Source organism: Festucalex cinctus, chromosome 1 (assembly GCF_051991245.1).
Source record: "Festucalex cinctus isolate MCC-2025b chromosome 1, RoL_Fcin_1.0, whole genome shotgun sequence".
Lineage (NCBI taxonomy): Eukaryota > Metazoa > Chordata > Actinopteri > Syngnathiformes > Syngnathidae > Festucalex > Festucalex cinctus.
In genome coordinates this window covers 1,248,462-1,273,349 of record NC_135411.1, presented here as the reverse complement: position 1 = coordinate 1,273,349, position 24,888 = coordinate 1,248,462, and the positions used below count along the sequence as shown (strand labels likewise).

Here is a 24,888-nt window from a genome sequence, read left to right as displayed (position 1 = left end):
TCATTGTAAATTAACATTTTAACCTTGCCCTTTGTTTTTGTAAATACCTTAAAACCAAACTAAAACATATAAAAATGCAAAAAATAAATAAATCTTGAGCAATAGCGTTGTAAATTATTTACCAAGGCGCGTTAGAGGCATGTCAACCACCACAGCCCCACAACATCCAGAGTCTTTAGGAACTACGGGTGGATCTCATCCACCCCCGGGGCCCTGCCACCGAGGAGATTTCCAACCACCTCAGTCACTTTGACCCCAGAGATAGGAGAGCCCATGTCCGAGTTTTTGCCTCAGCGACCGCCGAAGCCGCGTTCCGCTTGGCCAGCCGGTAACTGACAGCTGCCTCTGCAGTACCACAGGCCAAAAAGGCCCGATAGGACTCCTTCTTCAGCTTGACGGCATCCCTTTCCGCTGGTGGTTCGAGGATTGTCGCCGTGACAGGCACCGACTACCTTATGGTCGCAGCTCCGATGGGCTGCCTCAACAATGGAGGCGCGGAACATAGCCCCCTCGGAACCCTCTCCTCCCCCGGGACAAGGGAGAGGTTCTGCCAGAGGGAGAAACTCTTTCTGACAGGGGATTCCGCCAGACGTTCCCAGCAAACCCTCACAATACGTTTGGGTCTGCCAGGTCGGACCGGCATCTTCCCCCACCATCGGAGCCAACACACTACCAGGTGGTGATATGTTGACAGCTCCGCCCTTCTCTTCACCTGAGTGTCCAAAACATGCGGCCACAAATCTAATGACACGACTACAAAGTCGATCATGGAACTCCTAGCCGAGGGTGTCCTGGTGCCAAGTACACATATGGACATCCCTATGTTTGAACATGGTGTTCGTTATGGACAATCCGTGATGAGCACAGAAGTCCAATCGCAAAACACCACTCGGGTTCTGACCGGGAGGGCTGTTCCTCAAAATCACGTCGCTCCCTGTCTCACTGTCATTGCCCACGTGAGCGTTGAAGTCCCCGGGGAAGCACTCTCCAGCACACCCTCTCGGGACTCCAAAAAGGGTGGGTACTCTGAACTGCTGTTTGGTGCATATGCACAATCAACAGTCAGGACCCGTCACCCCACCTGAAGGTGGAGGCAGGCTACCCTCTCATCTACCGGGGTGTACCCCAACGTACTGGCGCTGAGCCGGGGGCCACTAAGACTGCCCACACCTGCTCGGCACCTCTCACCATGGTCAACTCCAAGAGTGGGAGAGAGTCCATCCCCTCTTGACAGGACTGGTACCAGAGCCCAAGCCGTGTGTGGAGGACAGTCCGACTATGTCTCGTCGGAACTTCTCTGCCTCACACACCAGCTCAGGCTCCTTCCCTGCCAGAGAGGTGACATTCCATGTCCCAAGAGCCACCTTCTGCAGCTGGGGGGGTCGGTCCGCCAAGGTCTCCTCCCATGGCTGCCACCCAGCCTCCACTGCACCCGACCTCTGTGGCCCCTCCCACCGGTGGTGAGCCCATGGGAAGGTGATACAGTATCTTATATATTATTGATATATATATATGCAACATTTATTTGTACTGCAAGTAATACAAATGACTTTGTCATCTGTGGCTCTCACACTTTCCTTCAGCAAAGTTTTGACGCAACACTTACCTTCCAATAAAGGTAAAATGTTCGTGATGACTGATGATGACAAGCCATTGAAGTCAAGGAGGCGGACCTCAGAGCCAAGGAGTAAGTTGAGGGCAGGTACCAACTGACTCCTTATTTGTAGGGAGGGCACTAATGCTGATTGGCTAGGGATGTAAGGTATTGCCACACACTTCCCACCAGGGGGAGCATCATCTCATCAGCGCCACACTCAGAAGTACAAATGCAATTGCATTGTACTGTCGCTTCTCTTAATGTGATCATTTTTGTTGGAACGCCGCCTGTGAGTTGCAGCAGTGGCCGGAAACGGAGCTGGTGTGTGAAGCCCGGAAGTCCAGGTGGCATCTACTCCATTTGATGTGTATTTTGATTTCAAAATGTGATGAAAGGTTGTTTGACGACAAGAACAATTTTCCTGCAGAGGCAAAAGTGCCACATGAACAGAAATGATATTACTACATGCAAAATGAAAGAATCAAAACCAGGTATGGACACAATTTTGTTCTGATGTCATCTGAATATTGTATGCTAATGTAAAAATTGTGACATAGAAAGATAAAATGTGCAAAATGCACTAGCAGATGGCATGTTAGCTAGCACGGAGCTGTGGTGGTTGAGTTAGCAACAAAGAGTAGGACATTTGCGTCAATCATTTCAGTGATAACACTGTTCAACAAAAAATTTTAATCGCAGATGGCTTTGTGTGTCTGAACGTATTGTCGACGCTTATTTGGGGAAAATTGCAAGGTGGCTTTATTTCTATTTGTCAGGTTCATCAAAACTGACACTTTTATAATAATTTTACACAGACACAAAAAGGAGAGAAAGACACCGTAATACCTTTTAACACGCTAGCGAGGAGAGCAGAGGAGAACTGTGCCATACAATTCAACCCTATGCTTCAAAAACAGTCCCTCTGCACCCCCTCTTTTTATTGGGATTGCCTGACACTCAAAATGCTAAGGGGAGGGAAAGCGAAAGCGATACCGCTTATCTTCTCCATCCAGGTTCTTCTTTGACGTTCGATCATGACTTTGCAGAAACTCAACAAACATCACGTTTCATGCAAAGGCACTTTCGATTGCCAACGGATGCGTAATTTTGGTCTCCAGATCTTCAAGAGCAGTTTTGCTCTCCCTGCAAACACTATATTTAATATGAATGATTATGAAAACTTAGCAAATGTATGATAAAAACAATATAGTTAAATCAATCAAATCATCTTCTGCAAATCACACTTGTTAGTTAATTATTCTTAATTCAACAATTATTCTATCACTATTTCATACACAAGGCAACTCAATGTGCTTCACACAAGCAAATACACAACACGTACAAACATCAACAAACACAACCATAAACAACATTAAGAAGCAAACAAAAATAACATCCTAATTTACGTGCAAAAAAAACATACATTGACATTCAAACACATTAACAGCAAACATTTAATATTTACAGGTTGAGTAGTTTTGAAAGCATTACATTTACACTTTTACAGCACACCAAACTCACTTCCCTTCATTTTTTGAAGCTTCAAAGATGGCTGCCATTCTCACCATCACACTCGTGTCTCTCAGCAAGCTTTTTACAAGAGAATCTTTTAGCACAAACACTGCAACTGAATGGTTCCTTCCCACTAGGGGTGTTAAAAAAAATCGATTCGGCAATATATCGCGATATTACAGGACGCAATTCTCGAATCGATTCAATAGGTGGCAGAATTTATTTTTAAATATCAATTTTTGATGGGAAAATATTCAACAAAACGTCTTATAGTTAGAGTTCACACCTTAAACATGGAAAAATGTTTACTATGTGGCTCAGAGTTAAGGTTGAAGTTTCAGATAAATAATCCATCCATCCATTTTCTTGACAGCTTATTCCTCACAAGGGTCGCGGGGGGTGCTGGCGCCTATCTCAGCTGGCTCTTGGCAGAAGGCGGGGGGGTACCCTGGACTGGTTGCCAGCCAATCGCAGGGCACACAGAGACGAACAACCATCCACACTCACACGCACACCTAGGGACAATTCGGAACGTCCAATTAACTGCCATGCATGTCTTTGGAAAGTGGGAGGAGACCGGAGTACCCGGAGAAGACCCACGCAGGCACGGGGAGAACATGCAAACTCCACAAAGGAAGGCCGGAGCCCGGACTCGAACCAGAGTCCTCAGAACTGGGAGGCGGACGTGCTAACCACTCGCTCACCGTGCCGCCTATAAATAATACATTTTCATACAAATCTTACAGTGTACAAGATTACTGATTAGTATTTTCTAAATTTGAGTAAAAAAAAAAAAATCGCAGCAATCGACAAACAAATCCGTATCGGGATTAATCGGTATTGAATCGAAACGTGACCTATGAATCGTGATACGAATCGAATCATCAGGTACGAGGCAATTCACACCCCTACTTCCCACCATGTGTTCTTGTGTGCTTTCTTAAATTTGACATGGAAGAGAAGCTTTTTCCACAATCTGAGCAGGAATATGGTTTCTCTCCAGTGTGTGTTTTTGCATGTGCTGTTAAAGAATTGGTGGAAGCGAAGCTTTTCACACATTTTGTGCATGAATATGGTTTCTGTCCCGTGTGTGTGTTCTTATGTGGCTTCTTAATTCAGTGTGTGTTCTTGTATGTGTTGTTAAATTTGACTTAAAAGAGAAGCTTTTGCCACAATCTAAACAAGAAAAAGGTTTCTCGCCACTATGGATTCTTGTATGTGTTGTTAAATTTGACTTCCGAAAGAAGCTTTTGCCACAATCTAAACAAGAAAAAGGTTTTTCCCCAGTGTGTCTTCTTGTATGTTTTGTTAAATTTGACTTGTCAGAGAAGCTTTTGCCACAATCTAAACAAGAAAAAGGTTTTTCCCCAGTGTGTGTTCTTGAATGTAATGTTAAATGTGACTTCTGAGAGAAGCTTTTGCCACAGTCTGAGCAAGAAAAAGGTTTCTCGCCAGCGTGTCTTCTTGTATGTATGGTGAAGTATGACTTCCAAAAGAAGCTTTTACCACAATCTAAACAAGAAAAAGGTTTTTCCCCAGTGTGTGTTCTTGTATGTATCGTTAATTCTGACTTCCAAAAGAAGCTTTTGCCACACTCTAAACAAGAAAAAGGTTTTTCCCCAGTGTGTGTTCTTGAATGTAATGTTAAATGTGACTTCTGAGAGAAGCTTTTGCCACAATCTGAACAAGAAAAAGGTTTTCCCCCAGTGTGTCTTCTTGTATGTATTGTGAAATCTGACTTGTCAGAGAAGCTTTTGCCACAATCTAAACAAGAACAAGGTTTTTCCTCAGTGTGTATTCTCAAGTGAATTTTCAAACTTCCTTTTGAACTCAATGTTGTCCCACAGTGAGAACATTCGCAGGATTTGTCGTCAGTGTGACACGACCTATCATCATCATCATCATCATCATGAGAAGAAAGGGACCTTATGTCATCACTTTTTGCTTTTGATGATCCCCAGTGTTCTGCATCACTTTCTGGAATCCTATTTTGAGGATTTAAGATCCTGTTTGGAGGCTCCGCCCCTCTGCCCTCCTCACTCTCACCCTTGACTTCATCTTCACTCTTTAAAGGGGCGAAGGTCATTGGTGACTTGGTGACGTCATCCTCAACCTCCTCCTCTTTGACACGAACGGGCTTTTCTTCCTCTTCGATGTAAGGATGTTCTTCCTCCTCTTTAACATTCGGAGGCTTCATGTCCTCTTGGTCAGGACGAAGATATTTCTCAGCGACGTCTGCAGGACACAAGAACACAAACACACATTTGGGTTGGTCAAGTCAAATTTCAAGCGTGAGATGATGTGCATTATTGTTTCTACAGTGCACCTCGACTTGGGGCCACCGCACACTCGGATTGGCCAATCCCAAAAAAACAAAAAGAAAAAGGAAATATTGGCCTTGTTAAAAATCTGACAGCCGATATAAGGTCAAATCTAAAACCATTTTAATCTCTCTCTATTGATTCAAGTCGACTAAATTGAGTTGAGTTGATATTATCCATCCTCATACATTTCAACTTTTACATAGAAAATTAAAACACCTATTTGTAACCATAGTTAGGCTGGAAGACCCCTACTTCCACATGATTCATCCCATTCTCATCTTTCCAATTTAAACATATTCCAAATATTCACGCCTTACCCACAATTCCCGATTTTGTACCCAATTTTTCCTCATGCATTCTTAATGGGAGATTCTACATTTACTTCCACATTTTTCATCCGATTCACTTTGTACCAACTTCAATATATTCCACCAATTTACACCATGAGCTCTTCTTTTTCACTTCCAAAATTAACGCCTTACCACAATTCCCCATTTTGTACCCTACCTCTCCCTACATTCTACATTTCACATTTACTTCCACATTCTTCATCCAATTCACTACATTCCAACTTCAATGTAGTCCACCAATTCTCCTTTTTTAGTTCCAAAATTCACGCCTTAATCACAATTTCCTATTTTGTACCCTACGCCTGCCCTCAGCGGCAGCCATCTTGGCCAATTGATTAAGTTACGTCCAAGAGTCTCACTAGGGGTGGCGGCCACCTTGGCCAATTGATTTGGTACACCAGGGATTCTCGCCAGGATATGCCCCGGCTTGAATAGGAAGTGACCTGATTTCAACAGGAAATAACCTGATTTCAACAGGAAGTGACTTGTTTTCAACAGGAATGACCCGGAAGTGACCCGAAATCAACAGGAACTGACTTGTTTTCAATAGGAAGTGACCCGGAAGTGACCTGATTTCAATAGGAAGTGACCTGTTGATTTGAACAGGAAGTTACCCAGAAATGGCCAAAAATCAAAAGGACGTGACCTGATTTCAACAGGAAGTGACCAGGAAATGGCCTAAAATGAACAGGAAGTGACCCAGAAGTGGCTTCAAATTAACAGGAAGTGACACAATTTCAACAGAAAGTGACTCGGAAATGGCATAAAATGAACAGGAAGTGACCCAGAAGTGGCTTCAAATTAACAGGAAGTGACACAATTTCAACAGAAAGTGACCTGATTTCAATAGGAAGTGACCTGAAATCAACAGGAACTGACTTGTTTTCAACAGGAAGTGACCCGGAAGTGACCTGATTTCAATAGGAAGTGACCTGTTGATTTGAACAGGAAGTTACCCAGAAATGGCCAAAAATCAAAAGGACGTGACCTGATTTCAACAGGAAGTGACCCGGAAATGGCCTAAAATCAACAGAAAGTGACCCAGAAGTGGCATCAAATCAACAGGAAGCAACACGATATCAACAGGAAGCAACACAATTTCAACAGGAAGTGACCTGATTTCAATAGGAAGCGACCCGGAAATGGCATAAAGTGCATAGGAAGTGACTTTAAATCAACAGGAAGTGACACAATTTCAACAGGAAGTGACACAACTTCAACAGAAAGTGACCTGATTTCAATAGGAAGTGACCTGAAATCAACAGGAACTGACTTGTTTTCAACAGGAAGTGACCTGATTTCCTGGTCTGCGCCTCTCACCATGGGCAACTCCCGAGTGGAAGAGAGTCCAACCCCTCTCGAGAGGACTGGTACCAGAGCCCAAGCCATGTGTGGAGGACAGTCCGACTATGTCTCGTCTGAACTTCTCTTCCTCACACACCAGCTCAGGCTTCTTCCCTGCCAGAGAGGTGAAATTCCATGTCCCAAGGGCCAGCTTCTGCAGCTGGGGGTCGGTCCGCCAAGGTCTCCTCCCTTGGCTGCTACCCAGCCTCCACTGCACCCGACCCCTGTGGCCCCTCCCACCGGTGGTGAGCCCATGGGAAGGTGATACAGTATCTGATATTATATATATATATATATATATATATATATATATATATATATGCAACATTTATTTGTACTGCAAGTAATACAAATGACTTTTGGCCAGTTTTTCTCATCTAACAGCAAACATTTAATATTTACAGGTTGAGTAGTTTTGAAAGCATTACATTTACACTTTTAAGATGCATTGACACTTTTGCAGCACACCAGTCTCACTTCCCTTCATTTTTTGAAGCTTCAAAGATGGCTGCCATTCGCACCAGCACACTCGTGTCTCTCAGCAAGCTTTTTACAAGAGAATCTTTTAGGACAAACACTGCAACTGAATGGTTCCTTCCCACCATGTGTTCTTGTGTGCTTTCTTAAATTTGACATGGAAGAGAAGCTTTTTCCACAATCTGAGCAGGAATACGGTTTCTCTCCAGTGTGTGTTTTTGCATGTGCTGTTAAAGAATTGGTGGAAGCGAAGCTTTTCACACATTTTGTGCATGAATATGGTTTCTGTCCCGTGTGTGTTCTTATGTGGCTTCTTAATTCAGGTTTTCCCCAGTGTGTGTTCTTGAATGTAATGTTAAATGTGACTTCTGAGAGAAGCTTTTGCCACAATCTAAACAAGAAAAAGGTGTTTCCCCAGTGTGTCTTCTTGTATGTATCGTTAATTCTGACTTCCAAGAGAAGCTTTTGCCACAATCTGAGCAAGAAAAAGGTTTTTCCCCAGTGTGTCTTCTTATATGTGTTGTTAAATCTGACTTGTCAGAGAAGCTTTTGCCACAATCTGAGCAAGAAAAAGGTTTTTCCCCAGTGTGTGTTCTTGAATGTAATGTTAAATGTGACTTCTGAGAGTAGCTTTTGCCACAATCTAAACAAGAAAAAGGTTTTTCCCCAGTGTGTCTTCTTGTATGTATCGTTAATTCTGACTTCTGAAAGAAGCTTTTGCCACAATGTGAGCAAGAAAAAGGTTTTTCCCCAGTGTGTCTTCTCAAGTGAATTTTCAAACTTCTTTTTGAACTCAATGTTTTCCCACAGTGAGAACATTCGCAGGATTTGTCGTCAGTGTGACACGACCTATCATCAGCAGCATGTTCATCATTACCATGCAGATTATCATCATTATCATCATCATCATCATGAGAAGAAAGGGACCTTATGTCATCACTTTTTGCTTTTGATGATCCCCAGTGGTCTGCATCACTTTCTGGAATCATGTTTTGAGGATTTAAAATCCTGTTTGGAGGCTCCGCCCCTCTGCCCTCCTCACTCTCACCCTTGACTTCATCTTCACTCTTTAAAGGGGCGAAGGTCATCGGTGACTTGGTGACGTCATCCTCAACCTCCTCCTCTTTGACACGAACGGGCTTTTCTTCCTCTTCGATGTCAGGATGTTCTTCCTCCTCTTTAACATTCGGAGGCTTCATGTCCTCTTGGTCAGGACGAAGATATTTCTCAGCGACGTCTGCAGGACACAAGAAGACAAACACACATTTGGGTTGGTCAAGTCAAATTTAAAGCGTGAGATGATGTGCAATATTGTTTCTACAGTGCACCTCGACTTGGGGCCTCGATTGGCCCTTCCCAAAAAAACAAAAAGAAAAAGGAAAAAAAGTATTGGCCTTGTTAAAAATCTGACAGCTGATATAAGGTCAAATCTAAAACCATTTTAATCTCTATTGATTGAAGTTGACTAAATTGAGTAATATTATCCATCCGCATACATTTCAACTTTTACATAGAAAATTAAAACACCTATTTGTAACCATAGTTAGGCTGGAAGACCCCTACTTCCACATGATTCATCCCATTCTCATCTTTCAATTTAAACATATTCAAAATATTCACGCCTTACCCACAATTCCCGATTTTAATGTAGCCGCGAGGGGGCACAAGCCAGTGTCTTCTTGTGCCGGTGCCAAGCCCGGATAAATACAGAGGGTTGTGTCAGGAAGGGCATCCGACGTAAAACTTTGGCCAAAACAAACATGCGAATCAAATATATGACTTTGATACCGGATCGGTCGGGGCCCGGGTTAACAACGACCGCCATCGGTGCTGTTGACCTACAGGGTGCCGGTGGAAATTGGACTACTGTTGGTCGAAGAAGGAGAGGAGGAAGGTGTGTTCGTAGGAAGAAAGAGAAGAGGAACACCACGAGTCTAGGACTTAGAGTAGGGACTTTGAATGTTGGGAGTATGACAGGAAAAGGTAGAGAGCTGGTTGACATGATGCAGAGGAGGAAGGTGGACATACTGTGTGTTCAGGAGACCAGGTGGAAAGGGAGCAAAGCTAGAAGTTTAGGAGCTGGTTTCAAATTGTTTTATCATGGGTTAAATAGGAAGAGAAATGGAGTAGGAATTATCGTGAAGGAGGAGTTTGTTAAGAACGTCCTGGAGGTCAAAAGAGTGTCAGATAGGGTCATGAGCCTGAAGTTAGGAATGGAAGGTGTGATGATCAACGTTGTTAGTGGGTATGCACCACAGGTAGGATGTGAGCTGGAGGAGAAGGAGAACTTTTGGTTGGAACTTGATGAAATGATGCAGAGCATCCCTAGAAGTGAGAGAGTTGTCATTGGTGCAGACTTCATTGGACATGTTGGTGCAGGAAACAGAGGAGATGAGGAGGTGATGGCCAGGTTTGGTATCCAGGAGAGGAACGCAGAAGGACAACTGGTGGTTGATTTTGCAAAAAGGATGGAAATGGCTGTTGTGAATACTTTCTTCCAGAAGAGGCAGGAACATAGGGTGACCTACAAGAGTGGAGGTAGAACTACACAGGTAGACTACATCTTGTGTAGACGGTGTAATTTGAAGGAGATCAGCGACTGCAAAGTAGTGGTAGGTGAGAGTGTAGCCTGACAGCATAGGATGGTTGTGTGTAGGATGACTCTGGTGGTGAGGAAGACAAAGAGGCCAAGGGCAGAGCCAAGGACGAAATGGTGGAAGCTGAAAAAGGAAGAGTATCGTATGGCTTTCAGAAAGGAGTTGAGAAAGGCTCTGGGTGGTGAGGATGTGCTCCCAGATGACTGGACAACTACGGCAAATTTGATCAGGCAGACAGGTAGGACAGTCCTTGGTGTGTCATCTGGAAGGAAAGGAGATAAGGAGACTTGGTGGTGGAATGAGGAGGTGCAGAAGTGGATACAGAGAAAGAGGGTAGCTAAGAAGAAGTGGGACACTGAGAAGACTGAAGAAAGTAGAAAGGAGTACAGGGAAATACAGCGTAAGGTGAAAGTAGAAGTGGCAAAGGCCAAACAAGAGGCTTACGATGACTTGTATGCTAGGTTGGACAGTAAGGAGGGAGAGAATGATCTATACAGGTTGGCAAGGCAAAGAGATAGAGATGGGAAGGTAAATCAAAGTGATTTACCTTTCTTTTCTCTTTATTTCTTTTTTTTCTGACCTTTTCTCTGGTCTCCTGACCATTTAAACCTCACGATTCTGGCAAGATTCTGAAGTACCTGGTTAAGGCGAAGGGTAATGGGATATTTATAAGGTTTTAGATGAATTAATGAGTATAAATGTATACGTATTTGCACGCACGCACGCGCACGCACACAAACGCACGCAAACGCACGCACACACGCAAACACACACACCCAAACGCACGCACACACACACACACAAAACAAAAAAAACAAAAAACAAAAAAGAGCAATGATGACAAGACGTTGAATCGGTAAGACTACCGAATGAACAATTCTGAGCTCTTTTAAAAAAAAAAAAAAAAAAAAAAAAAAAAAAAAAAAAAAAAAAAAAAAAAAGAGATAGAGATGGGAAGGATGTGCAGCAGGTTAGGATAATAAAGGATAGGGATGGAAGAGTGTTGACAGATGCCAGCGGTGTGATGGGAAGATGGAAAGAGTACTTTGAAGAGTTGATGAATGAGTAAAATGAGAGAGAACGAAGAGTGGAAGGGGCGACTGTTGTAGACCAGGAAGTAGCAAAGATTAGTAAGGATGAAGTGAGAAGGGCATTGAAGAGGATGAAGAGTGGAAAGGCACTCGGTCCTGATGATATACCTGTGGAGGTATGGAAGTGTCTAGGAGAGGTAGCAGTAGAATTTCTGACTGGGTTGTTCAACAGGATCTTAGATAGTGAGAAAATGCCTGAGGAATGGAGGAGAAGTGTGCTGGTGCCCATTTTTAAGAACAAGGGAGACGTGCAGAATTGTGGCAACTACAGAGGAATAAAGCTGATGAGCCACACAATGAAACTATGGGAAAGAGTAGTGGAAGCTAGACTGAGGGCAGATGTGAACATTTGTGAGCAGCAGTATGGTTTCATGCCCAAAAAAAAAAAAAAAAAGAGTACGACAGATGCAGTGTTTGCTTTGAGGATGTTGATTGAAAAGTATAGAGAAGGTCAGAAGGAGCTGCATTGTGTCTTTGTTGACCTGGAGAAAGCTTATGACAGGGTGCCCAGAGAGGAACTGTGGTTTTGTATGAGAAAGTCTGGAGTGGCGGAGAAGTATGTTCAAGTGGTGCAGGACATGTATGAGGACTGTAAAGCCTAATTTATGCCTCCACGTTTTCTCTCGCGTCGATGGCTCGCGTCGATCACATGATCGACGCAAGCCATGAATTTTAATTGCTGCGTCGCTCGTGGCCGGCCGACGTGCACACGTCGCTAATCCTTGGACGCACGTCGATGGCGGGCGTCGCTCGCTTCTGATTGGTCCGTTCGATGGCGTTTTTTCTTTTTTTTTCTCTCTCTGTCTCCCCGCCCCCCGCCCAGATAGTTTCCGTGAAGGCAACTGGCGGCGCAAATCGACTTCCCTGCTCGGAGACCACGGCTGTGCATGTGGATATGTGCCTGGGACGAGAGGCGGAAAACAACAATAACAAAAAAAAAAAAAAAAAAAAAAAACTGTGTTCACTAAGCGCACGGCTGTTGTGTTTTGGCGAGTTTACGGCCGACACCGGTGCAAATTGGCAATAATTAATTGCCACGGTGATGAGCTTATTCTCCCCCCGGCTTTGTTTCGTGTTTCTGAATTAAATTGAACTTCCTGAATCCGTCATAAAATGCAAAGGAATCACCACTCTGTGGCGGCCCAGCCATAGTGACAGCGGGACTTGGTGTGAAACTCCAGCAGACACCGATGTGTATTGCGCACAAGTTGGAAGGCAAACGCACGAGCGGAGCTCCAACGTGACGCCTCGACGCGAGTCTCTCGCAGAAGTATACTGAGGCCTTAAGACAGTGGTGAGGTGTGCTGTAGGTGTGACGGAGGAGTTCAAGGTGGAGGTGGGACTACATCAGGGATCAGCTCTGAGCCCCTTCTTGTTCGCAATGGTTATGGACAGGATGACAGATGAGGTTAGACAGGAATCCCCATGGACTATGATGTTTGCAGATGACATAGTGATCTGTAGTGAGAGCAGGGAACAGGTGGAGGAGAAGCTAGAAGCGTGGAGGTTTGCCCTGGAAAGGAGGGGAATGAAGGTTAGCCGTAGCAAGACGGAGTATCTGTGCATGAATGAGAGGGACCCAAGTGGAAGAGTGAGGTTACAGGGAGAAGAAACCAAGAAGGTGGAGGAGTTTAAGTATTTAGGGTCAACAGTCCAGAGCAATGGAGGTGTGGAATAGAAGTGAAGAAGCGTGTGCAGGCAGGCTGGAACGGGTGGAGAAAAGTGTCAGGTGTGACGTGTGATAGAAGAGTTTCAGCTAAAATGAAAGGAAAGGTTTATAAAACTGTGGTGAGACCAGCAATGTTGTTTGGTCTGGAGACAGTGCCACTGAGAAAAAGACAGGAGGCAGAGCTGGAGGTGGCAGAGATGAGGATGCTGAGATTCTCTTTGGGAGTGACCAGGTTGGACAGGATCAGGAATGAGTACATCAGAGGGACAGCACATGTTAGAAGCTTTGGAGATAAAGTCAGAGAGGCCAGACTTAGATGGTTTGGACATGTCCAGAGGAGAGATAGTGACTATATTGGAAGAAGGATGCTGAGTTTTCAAATGCCAGGCAGAAGATCGAGAGGAAGACCAAAGAGGAGGTTTATGGATGTAGTTAAAGAGGACATGAAGGTAGTTGGTGTGAGAGCAGAGGATGCAGAGGACAGAGTTAGATGGAGGCAACTGATTCACTGTGGCGACCCCTGAAGGGAAAAGCCGAAAGAAGAATAATTTATCTATGTATTTATTTATTTATTTATTTATTCACTTGCCTATTAATAATTTACTGATGTAAAATGTATTTACTTGTAAAAAACAAAACAAAAAAAACTTGTATACGCACTTCAAAATGTTTTCTTTGTTACCTTATTCTTGACTGCACAACTGATTTATATTTCATGTACAGCACTTTGTATACAGCAATACCTGTTTTTAAGACGCTTTATAAATAAATAAAGTTGAGTTCATGAATGCTACAGTGGCAACGAGCGATAATTTCGTCGACAAAAAATTGTCATGATTTTTGTGAAACTTTTTTTTTTTCCAGACAAAAATTAAACAAAAACTAAAATAGAAGCCATTCATTGAGACGATAACTACAACTAAAATCGACTGACAATTTTGTCAATGACTAAAACGAAAATGAAAACAACATAGTGACGAAAATTCACACAATCCAATCAGAATGAATGAAACGCGAGTTGGAGAAAAGAACCACTCAGAAACTGTTCAGTGTTCACTGCACTTTGTTCAATGTTCAAACATGGTTACATTCATTGCACAGCTCTAAGATTAATCTCAAGCAATTTAATTGTGCTTTTTTTTTATTCAGGTGAAAACTAAGTCATATTATTGTCAGTTAAACACGTTTCATTGAAACAATAAAGACACCATTGTGTGAAATGTGTCTTGCGTGTTAAACTAGTTACAAATAGGTGTGTTATAATTTTCTGCATAAACGTTGATGTGTATGGTGACTAAAATGTCAATACTAAAATTGGATTAATACTAAAATACAATCAGACGACTAAATTATGACTAAAACTTTGATAAATTTTGGTCAAAGGACAAACTAAATTGAAATTTCTTGTCAAAATGAACAGTGGTTGCAACAGCAGTTGAATGTAATAATGCAGTAATCATGACAAAAAGATTAATGTGGTAATATTGTAAAAAAAAAAAAAAAAAATGTATGTGGGGAAACACCGTTTTAATAAAATAGTATCCTGGACCTGAGTAATAAGTGTACAAACCTGCTGCGTGTAGCACAATTCGAGGCTGCTCGCAAACATCGTCCAGCGGTTGAAAATGTTGCTCGTTCTCTTCTTTGACTCCAAAATGTTCCTCCTCGTCCTTTGGTGTCATTCTCGCCGACATTTTTGACACAATAATGCCAACAAAGTCACACTTGGTCTCTTCCTGACCACGTGTTGTGTGCTTCTCTTTGTTAGCGGCTAGCGAGCTAAACTAAGCTAAGCTAAACTAAGCTAAGCTAAGCTAAGCTAACTAGACTGAGAGCACTGAGCTGGATAGCCGACAACCCACACAGTACAGAAGACCTGCGGAAGTGCGGCGGAAGTTAAGTCAGGCAGGACACGCCCCCGCTGCGTTATGATTGGCTGCTGGAAACTGTGCGGAGGCTTCAAAGCAAGCATTGTCATCAAGGCATCGACAGATGCCGCCATTTTTTATATATTTTTTGCTGCAGTTCGAAAGTTTCATTCCCTTTTTCAATGTTTTGTTCCCGATATAATTGTAAAGTTTTAAATGGCACCAGTTTATTGAAGTGGATGTGCAGTTTAAAAATTCGCCATCAAAGTTGAACAAGCATTTTGAGGTAAACTGAAAGTTTATTATCTGGGATGAGATTTAAACCACCAAATCTTATGAGTGTAATTACTGGTCTTAGTTAGTAGTAAATGTTTGGGACAGTATCTGATATATTATTGATATATGCAATTTTTATTTGTACTGCAAGTAATACAAATGACTTTTGGCCAGTTTTTCTCATCTGTTGCTCTCACACTTTCCTTCAGCAAAGTTTTGACGCAACACTGACCTTCCAATGAAGGTAAAATGTTCGTGATGACTGATGATGACAAGCCATTGAAGTCAAGGAGGCGGACCTCAGAGCCAAGGAGTAAGTTGAGGGCAGGTACCAACTGACTCCTTATTTGTATGGAGGGCACTAATGCTGATTGGCTAGGGATGTAAGGTATTGCCACACACTTCCCACCAGGGGGAGCATCATCTCATCAGCGCCACACTCAGAAGTACAAATGCAATTACATTGTACTGTCGGTTCTCTTAATGTGATCATTTTTGTCGGAACGCCGCCTGTGAGTCGCAGCAGTGGCCGGAAACGGAGCTGGTGTGTGAAGCCCGGAAGTCCAGGTGGCATCTACTCCATTTGATGTGTATTTTGATTTCAAAATGTGATGAAAGGTTGTTTGACGACAAGAACAATCTGCCTGCAGAGGCAAAAGTGCCACATGAACAGAAATTATATTACATGCAAAATTAAAGAATCAAAACCAGGTATGGACACAATTTTGTTCTTATGTCATCTGAATATTGTATGCTAATCATGTCCAAATTGTTACATAGAAAGATAAAATGTGCAAAATGCACTAGCATATGGCGTGTTAGCTAGCACGGAGCTGTGGTGGTTGAGTTAGCAACAAAGAGTAGGACATTTGCGTCAATCATTTCAGTGATAACACTGTTCCACAAAAAATTTTAATCGCAGATGGCTTTGTGTGTCTGAACGTATTGTCGACGCTTATTTGGGGAAAATTGCAAGGTGGCTTTATTTCTATTTCATACACAAGGCAAATCAATGTGCTTCACACAAGCAAATACACAACACGTACAAACATCAACAAACAACCATTAACAACATTCAGAAGCAAACAAAAATAACTTCCTAAATTACGTACAAAAAGAACAAAAAAAACATACATTGACATTTAAACACATTAACAGCAAACATTTAATATTTACAGGTTGAGTAGTTTTGAAAGCATTACATTTACACTTTTAAGATGTATTGACACTTTTACAGCACACCAGTCTCACTTCCCTTCATTTTTTGAAGCTTCAAAGATGGCTGCCATTCTCACCAGCACACTCGTGTCTCTCAGCAAGCTTTTTTTTTTTTTAAGAGAATCTTTTAGGACAAACACTGCAACTGAATGGTTCCTTCCCACTAGGGGTGTTAAAAAAAATCGATTCGGCAATATATCGCGATATTACAGGACTCAATTCTCGAATCGATTCAATAGGTGGCAGAATTGATTTTTAAATATCAATTTTTGATGGGAAAATATTCAACAAAACGTCTTATAGTTAGAATTCACACCGTAAACATGGAAAAATGTTTACTATGTGGCTCAGAGTTATAAGGTTGAAGTTTCAGATAAATAATACATCCATCCATTTTCTTGACCGCTAATTCCTCACAAGGGTCGCGGGGGGTGCTGGCGCCTATCTCAGCTGGCTCTGGGCAAAAGGCGGGGGACACCCTGGACTGGTTGCCAGCCAATCGCAGGGCACACAGAGACGAACAATCATCCACACTCACAAGCACACCTAGGGACAATTCGGAACGTCCAATTAACCTGCCATGCATGTCTTTGGAAAGTAGGAGGAGACCGGAGTACCCGGAGAAGACCCACGCGAGCACGGGGAGAACATGCAAACTCCACAAAGGAAGGCCGGAGCCCGGACTCGTACCAGAGTCCTCAGAACTGGGAGGCGGACGTGCTAACCACTCGCTCACCGTGCCGCCTATAAATAATACATTTTCATACAAATCTTACAGTGTACAAGATTACTGATTAGTATTTTCTCAAATTTGAGTTAAAAAAAAAATCGCAGCAATCGACAAACAAAACCGTATCGGGATTAATCGGTATCGAATCGAACTGTGACCTATGAATCGTGATACGAATCGAATCGTCAGGTACGAAGCAATTCACACCCCGACTTCCCACCATGTATTCTTGTGTGCCTTCTTAAATTTGACATGGAAGAGAGGCTTTTTCCACAATCTGAGCAGGAATACGGTTTCTCTCCAGTGTGTGTTTTTGCATGTGCTGTTAAAGAATTGGTGGAAGCGAAGCTTTTCACACATTTTGTGCATGAATATGGTTTCTGTCCCGTGTGTGTGTTCTTATGTGGCTTCTTAATTCATGCTTGGCAGGGAAGCTTTTGCCACAGGCTGAGCAAGAAAAAGGTTTCTTGCCAGTGTGTCGTCTTGTATGTGTTGTTAAATTTGACTTCGCAGAGAAGCTTTTGCTACAATCTGAGCAAGAAAAAGGTTTTTCCCCAGTGTGTCTTCTTGTATGTATCATTAAGGCTGACTTCAAAGAGAAGCTTTTACCACAGTCTGAGCAAGAAAAAGGTTTCTCGCCACTATGGATTCTTTTATGTGTTGTTAAATGTGACTTCCAAGAGAAGCTTTTGCCACAATCTAAACAAGAAAAAGGTTTTTCCCCAGTGTGTGTTCTTGTATGTGTTGTTAAATCTGACTTCCGAAAGAAGTTTTTGCCACAATCTAAACAAGAAAAAGGTTTTTCCCCAGTGTGTCTTCTTGTATGTGTTGTTAAATCTGACTTCCAAAAGAAGTTTTTGCCACAATCTAAACAAGAAAAAGGTTTTTCCCCAGTGTGTCTTCTTGTATGTGTTGTTAAAGCTGACTTCCAAGAGAAGCTTTTGCCACAGTCTGAGCAAGAAAAAGGTTTCTCGCCACTATGGATTCTTGTATGTGTTGTTAAATCTGACTTGTCAGAGAAGCTTTTGCCACAATCTAAACAAGAAAAAGGTTTTTCCCCAGTGTGTCTTCTTGTATGTTTTGTTAAATCTGACTTGTCAGAGAAGCTTTTGCCACAATCTAAACAAGAAAAAGGGTTTTCCCCAGTGTGTCTTCTTGTATGTCTTGTTAACTGTGACTTCCAAGAGAAGCTTTTGCCACAATCTAAACAAGAAAAAGGTTTTTCCCCAGTGTGTCTTCTTGTATGTGTTGTTAAATTTGACTTGTCAGAGAAGCTTTTGCCACAATCTAAACAAGAAAAAGGGTTTTCCCCAGTGTGTCTTCTTGTATGTCTTGTTAACTGTGACTTGTCAGAGAAGCTTTTGCCACAATCTAAACAAGAAAAAGGTTTTTCCCCAGTGTGTCTTCTTGTATGTCTTGTTAACTGTGACTTCCAAGAGAAGCTTTTGCCACAATCTAAACAAGAAAAAGGTTTTTCCCCAGTGTGTCTTCTCAAGTGAATTTTCAAACTTCCTTTTGAACTCAATGTTTTCCCACAGTGAGAACATTCGCAGGATTTGTCGTCAGTGTGACATGACCTATCATCAGCAGCGTGTTCATCATTACCATGCAGATTATCATCATTATCATCATCATCATGAAAAGAAAGGGACCTTATGTCATCACTTTTTGCTTTTGATGATCCCCAGTGGTCTGCATCACTTTCTGGAATCATGTTTTGAGGATTTAAGATCCTGTTTGGAGGCTCCGCCCCTCTGCCCTCCTCACTCTCACCCTTGACTTCATCTTCACTCTTTAAAGGGGCGAAGGTCATTGGTGACTTGGTGACGTCATCCTCAACCTCCTCCTCTTTGACACGAACGGGCTTTTCTTCCTCTTCGATGTAAGGATGTTCTTCCTCCTCTTTAACATTCGGAGGCTTCATGTCCTCTTGGTCAGGACGAAGATATTTCTCAGCGACGTCTGCAGGACACAAGAACACAAACACACATTTGGGTTGGTCAAGTCAAATTTCAAGCGTGAGATGATGTGCATTATTGTTTCTACAGTGCACCTCGACTTGGGGCCACCGCACACTCGGATTGGCCCATCCAAAAAACAAAAAGAAAAAGGAAAAAAGTATTGGCCTTGTTAAAAATCTGACAGCCGATATAAGGTCAAATCTAAAACCATTTTAATCTCTCTCTATTGATTCAAGTCGACTAAATTGAGTTGAGTTGATATTGTCCATCCGCATACATTTCAACTTTTACATAGAAAATTAAAACACCTATTTGTAACCATAGTTAGGCTGGAAGACCCCTACTTCCACATGATTCATCCCATTCTCATCTTTCCAATTTAAACATATTCCAAATATTCACGCCTTACCCACAATTCACTATTTGGTACCCTACGCCTGCCCTCAGCGGCAGCCATCTTCGCCAATTGATTTGGTACACCAGGGATTCTCGCCAGGAAATGCCCCGGCTTGAATAGGAAGTGACCTGACTTCAACAGGAAATGACTTGTTTTCAACAGGAATGACCTGGAAGTGACCTGATTTCAATAGGAAGTGACCTGTTGATTTGAACAGGAAGTTACCCAGAAATGGCCAAAAATCAACAGGAAGTGACCTGATTTCAACAGGAAATGACCCGGAAATGGCCTAAAATCAACAGAAAGTGACCCAGAAGTGGCATCAAATCAACAGGAAGCAACACGATTTCAACAGGAAGTGACCTGATTTCAATAGGAAGTGACCCGGAAATGGCATAAAATGAACAGGAAGTGACCCAGAAGTGGCTTCAAATCAACAGTAAGTGACACAATTTCAACAGAAAGTGACCTGATTTCAATAGGAAATGACCTGAAATCAACAGGAACTGACTTGTTTTCAACAGGAAGTGACCCGGAAGTGACCTGATTTCAATAGGAAGTGACCTGTTGATTTGAACAGGAAGTGACCCAGAAATGGCCAAAAATCAACAGGAAGTGACCTGATTTCAACAGGAAGTGACCCGGAAATAGCCTAAAATCAACAGAAAGTGACCCATAAGTGGCATCAAATCAACAGGAAGCAACACGATTTCAACAGGAAGTGACCTGGTTTCAATAGGAAGTGAGCAGGAAATGGCATAAAATGAACAGGAAGTGACTCAGAAGTGGCTTTAAATCAACAGGAAGTGACACAATTTCAACAGGAAGTGACAATTTCAACAGAAAGTGACCTGATTTCAATAGGAAGTGACCTGAAATCAACAGGAACTGACATGTTTTCAACAGGAAGTGACCCGGAAGTGACCTGATTTCAATAGGAAGTGACCTGGAAGCGACTTAGAATCAACAGGAAGTGGCCCGATTTCAACAGGAAGTGACCTATCAATAGGAAGTAGCCCAATTTCAACAGGAAGTGACCTATCAATAGGAAGTAGTCCAATTTCAACAGGAAGTGGCCCAATTTCAACAGGAAGTGACCTACCAATAGGAAGTAGTCCAATTTCAACAGGAAGTGGCCCGATTTCAACAGGAGGTGACCTATCAATAGGAAGTAGTCCAATTTCAACAGGAAGTGACCTGATTTCAACAGAAAGTGAGCCTAACTCCAGTCCTCAATCTTTCCTCCATTAATTAATTCACTCATTAATTTACCTTAATTAAGCGCAACCGCTTCATTCCATTTTCACGTGTCGTCTTGTGCGCAGTTCGCATATATGCCCATATGAACTCGGCCCTTATTTGCAAAACGGAATCGATTGTCATTGACTCCCGTCTTCGTGAATGTTACAGTTGCAACCAGTGATATTTTTGTCGCCGAAATATTTACATGATAATTTTCGTGACTAATTGTTTTTCCCGACGAAAATTAAATGAAAACTAAAATAGAAGCCATTCATTCAGACAATAACTATGATTAAAATTGACTGACAATTTCATCAATGACTAAAATGAAAATGAAAACAACACAGTCGTGAAAATTCACACAATCCAATCAGAATGAATGAGAAAAGAACCACTCAAAAAATGTTGTGTTCACTGCACGTTAACTCAACTCAACTTTATTTATAAAGCGCTCTAAGAACAGTCATTGCTGTATACAAAGTGCTGTACATAAACATAAATTGTGCAGCTGTAAGATAAATCTCAAGCAATTTAATTATGCACTTTTTCTTATTCAGGTGAAAAGTTACATTATTGGCAGTTGAACATGATTCATTGAAACAAGAAAGACACCATTGTATGAAATGTGTCTCGCGTGTTAAACTAAAGTCACAAATAGGTGTGCTATAATTTTCTGTATAAAAGTTTAAACGTATGCTGAAGGAAAATAGACTAAACTGTGAATTTAGTCGACTAAAATTGGATCAAAACTAAAATACAATCAGAAGACTAAATTATGACTCAAACTTGTTAATTTTAGTCAAAAGACTATAACTAAAACTAAATTAAAATTTCTTGTCAAAATTAACACTGGTTGCAACAGCAGTTGAATGTAATAATGCAGTAATCATGACAAAACTGACTTTTTTGTAAAAAAAAAAAAAAAAAATGTATGTGGGAAACAGGGCTATGTATACCGACAAAAAAATAATTTGTAGTATTGTACCACCGTTTTAATACTTAGTCTAAACTAAATTAAAATTTCTTGTCAAAATTAACACTGGTTGCAACAGCAGTGGAATGTAATAATGCAGTAATCATGACAAAACTGTGACTGTTTAGTAATATATATATATATATATATATATATATATGTGGGAAACAGGGATATGTATACCGACAAAAAAAATTAATTTGTAGTATTGTACCACCGTTTTAATACAGTCTTATTGTGCACCTAAGTGTTCTTAAAATCGCACACGTCTTGTCAGATACATTGGTATGACTGTCTCATGACTGTATAATCGGCCCCTGTCCGGAATCAACCAATCAAATCAATTTATTTCACTATTTAAAATAACAGTTGAATTGAATTACTGTGTACAATAATGAGGACTGCAGTGATTTTTTTTTAACGCTATACAGTAGTGCTAAGCAAGGGAGAGTCATAAGAAGTGTACAAACCTGTTTTGTGTAGCACAATTCGAGGCTGCTCGCAAACATCGTCCAGCAGGTGAAAATGTTGCTCGTTCTCTTCTTTGACTCCAAAGAGGTCCTCCTCGTACTTTGGTGTCGTTCTCGCCGAAATTTTGGCACAATAATGCCAACAAAGTCACACTTGGGTCTCTTCCTGACCACGTGTTGTGTGCTTCTCTTTGTTAGCGGCTAGCAAGCTAAGCTAAGCTAAGCTAAGCTAACTCGGCCGAGAAGCATCAACGCGCACCGAGACGAGTTTAAACACACGCCGACATTTAATAAACGGTGTCGCAGACCTTCAAAATGGTGATGGGAGTCCTGTGTGTTCAGTCCAACACCAAATAAGAAAGAATGAATTAGCAGAGGACGTCTGATGAAACGCGATGTGGCCGCCGGCCACGGCAGTGAGCACGTGAAGAAACGAATGGAGACGTGCGGCGGAAGTCAGGCAGGACACGCCCCCGCTGCGTTACGATTGGCTGCTGGAAATTGTCCCGGGGCTTCCGAGCAAGTATTGTCATCAAGTCATCGACAGATGTCGCCATTTTTGCTGCAGTTGGAATCGAAAGTCTCATTCCCTTTTTCTGTTTTATTATATAATTGTAAAGTTCAAATGCCCGTTTAAATTTGACTTACTGAAAAGAGTTCCATTTTTTTGTGGTGAATGTGCAGTTTAAAAATTCGCCATCAAAGTTGAACAAGCATGTTGAGGTAAACTGAATGTTTATTATGAGGGATAAGATTTAACCACCAAATGTGATGAGTTTAAAGTCCCAGTCTGCCGGTTTCACTCAGAAAAATGCACTTTTTAAATGCAGGATTGAAACAAACAAACTACTTATCAATTTTCAGATCTGGGCTTCTCTTAATTTCTGGGGGTGATTTTGTCCTATAAATCCCCACCGCCCCCAGCCTGTATTTTGTAATTTTGTGTTTGGTTTGTAAACAGCGGGACGTTTCTGTGGAAAGACAGTGTTTACACTCCTCCAGCCAATCGCAGAGCGGGGTTTGACGTGTCGCAAACAGGGCTGGGCGAAATTGTCGGCTGCGTGACGTCACTCCCGCGGCAATTTGAAAGCACACACGGATTTTTTTTTCACACTCATTCACACGTTAGCTTCTGTGAGTGAGTGAAAAAAATAATACGTGCGTGCTGTCAAAATCCACGAGAGTGACGTCACGCAGCCGACAAATTCTCCCGGCATCTTTAAATTAACATTTTAACCTTGCCCTTTGTCTTTGTAAATACCTTAAAACCAAACTAAAATATATAAAAATGCAATAAATAAATAAATCTTGAGCAATAGCGTTGCAAATTATTTACCAAGGCGCGTTAGAGGCGTGTCAACCACGACAGCCCCACAACATCCAGAGTCTTTAGGAACTACGGGTGGATCTCATCCACCCTCAGGGCCCTGCCACCGAGGAGATTTCCAAACACCTCAGTGACTTTGACCCCGGAGATAGGAGAGCCCACCTCAGATTCGCCAGACTGCTTCCTCAAAGGAAGACATCTTGGTGCAATTGAGATCTTCGAAGTATTCCCCCCACCGACTCACGACGTCCCGAGTCGAAGTCAGCAGCACACCATCTCCATTATACAGTGTTAATGGTGAACTGCTTTCCTCTCCTGAGACGCCGGATGGTGGACCAGAATTTCCTCGAGCCGTCCGGAAGTCATTTTCCATGGCCTCAAACGAACTCCTCCCATGTCCGAGATTTTGCCTCAGCGACTGCCGAAGCCGCGTTCCGCTTGGCCAGCCGGTAACTGACAGCTGCCTCCGCAGTACCACAGGCCAAAAAGGCCCGATAGGACTCCTTCTTCAGCTTGACGGCATCCCTGACCACTGGTGGTTCGAGGATTGTCGCCGTGACAGGCACCGACTACCTTATGGCCGCAGCTCCGATTGGCTGCCTCAACAATGGAGGCGCGGAACATAGCCCCCTTGGAACCCTCTCCTCCCCCGGGACAAGGGAGAAGTTCTGCCAGAGGGAGAAACTCTTTCTGACAGGGGATTCCGCCAGACGTTCCCAGCAAACCCTCACAATACGTTTGGGTCTGCCAGGTCGGACCGGCATCTTCCCCCACCCTTGGAGCCAACACACTACCAGGTGGTGATATGTTGACAGCTCCACCCTTCTCTTCACCCGAGTGTCCAAAACATGCGGCCACAAATCCAATGACACGACTACAAAGTCGATCATGGAACTCCTAGCCGAGGGTGTCCTGGTGCCAAGTACACATATGGACATCCCTATGTTTGAACATGGTGTTTGTTATGGACAATCCGTGATGAGCACAGAAGTCCAATCGCAAAACACCACTCGGGTTCTGACCGGGAGGGCTGTTCCTCAAAATCACGTCCCTCCATGTCTCACTGTCATTGCCCACGTGAGCATTGAAGTCTCCGGGGAAGCACTCTCCAGCACACCCTCTCGGGACTCCAAAAAGGGTGGGTACTCTGAACTGCCGTTTGGTGCATATGCACAAACAACAGTCAGGACCCGTCACCCCACCTGAAGGCGGAGGCAGGCTACCCTCTCGTCTACCGGGGTGTACCCCAACGTACTGGCGCTGAGCCGGGGGCCAATAAGACTGCCCACACCTGCTCTGCGCCTCTCACCATGGGCAACTCCAGAGTGGAAGAGAGTCCAACCCCTCTCGAGAGGACTGGTACCAGAGCCCAAGCCGTGTGTGGAGGACAGTCCGACTATGTCTCGTCGGAACTTCTCTGCCTCACACACCAGCTCAGGCTCCTTCCCTGCCAGAGAGGTGACAT

The 24,888-nt window shown here is 42.8% G+C and overlaps 1 protein-coding gene and 1 pseudogene across 1 annotated transcript; both read right to left on the bottom strand.

The window, feature by feature from the left end:
- Nucleotides 1-4,047: 4,047 nt before the first annotated feature.
- LOC144006301 (uncharacterized) overlaps nucleotides 4,048-24,888 on the bottom strand; it is a 37,198-nt pseudogene continuing 16,357 nt past the window's right edge.
- On the bottom strand, nucleotides 7,532-14,824 carry LOC144012217 (uncharacterized). Its single transcript, XM_077511719.1, has 2 exons — nucleotides 14,532-14,824; nucleotides 7,532-8,841 (listed from the first exon to the last, which is right to left on the bottom strand). The coding sequence occupies exons 1-2, from the start codon at nucleotides 14,653-14,655 to the stop codon at nucleotides 7,919-7,921; spliced, it is 1,047 nt and encodes a 348-aa protein (XP_077367845.1). The 5' UTR covers nucleotides 14,656-14,824; the 3' UTR covers nucleotides 7,532-7,918.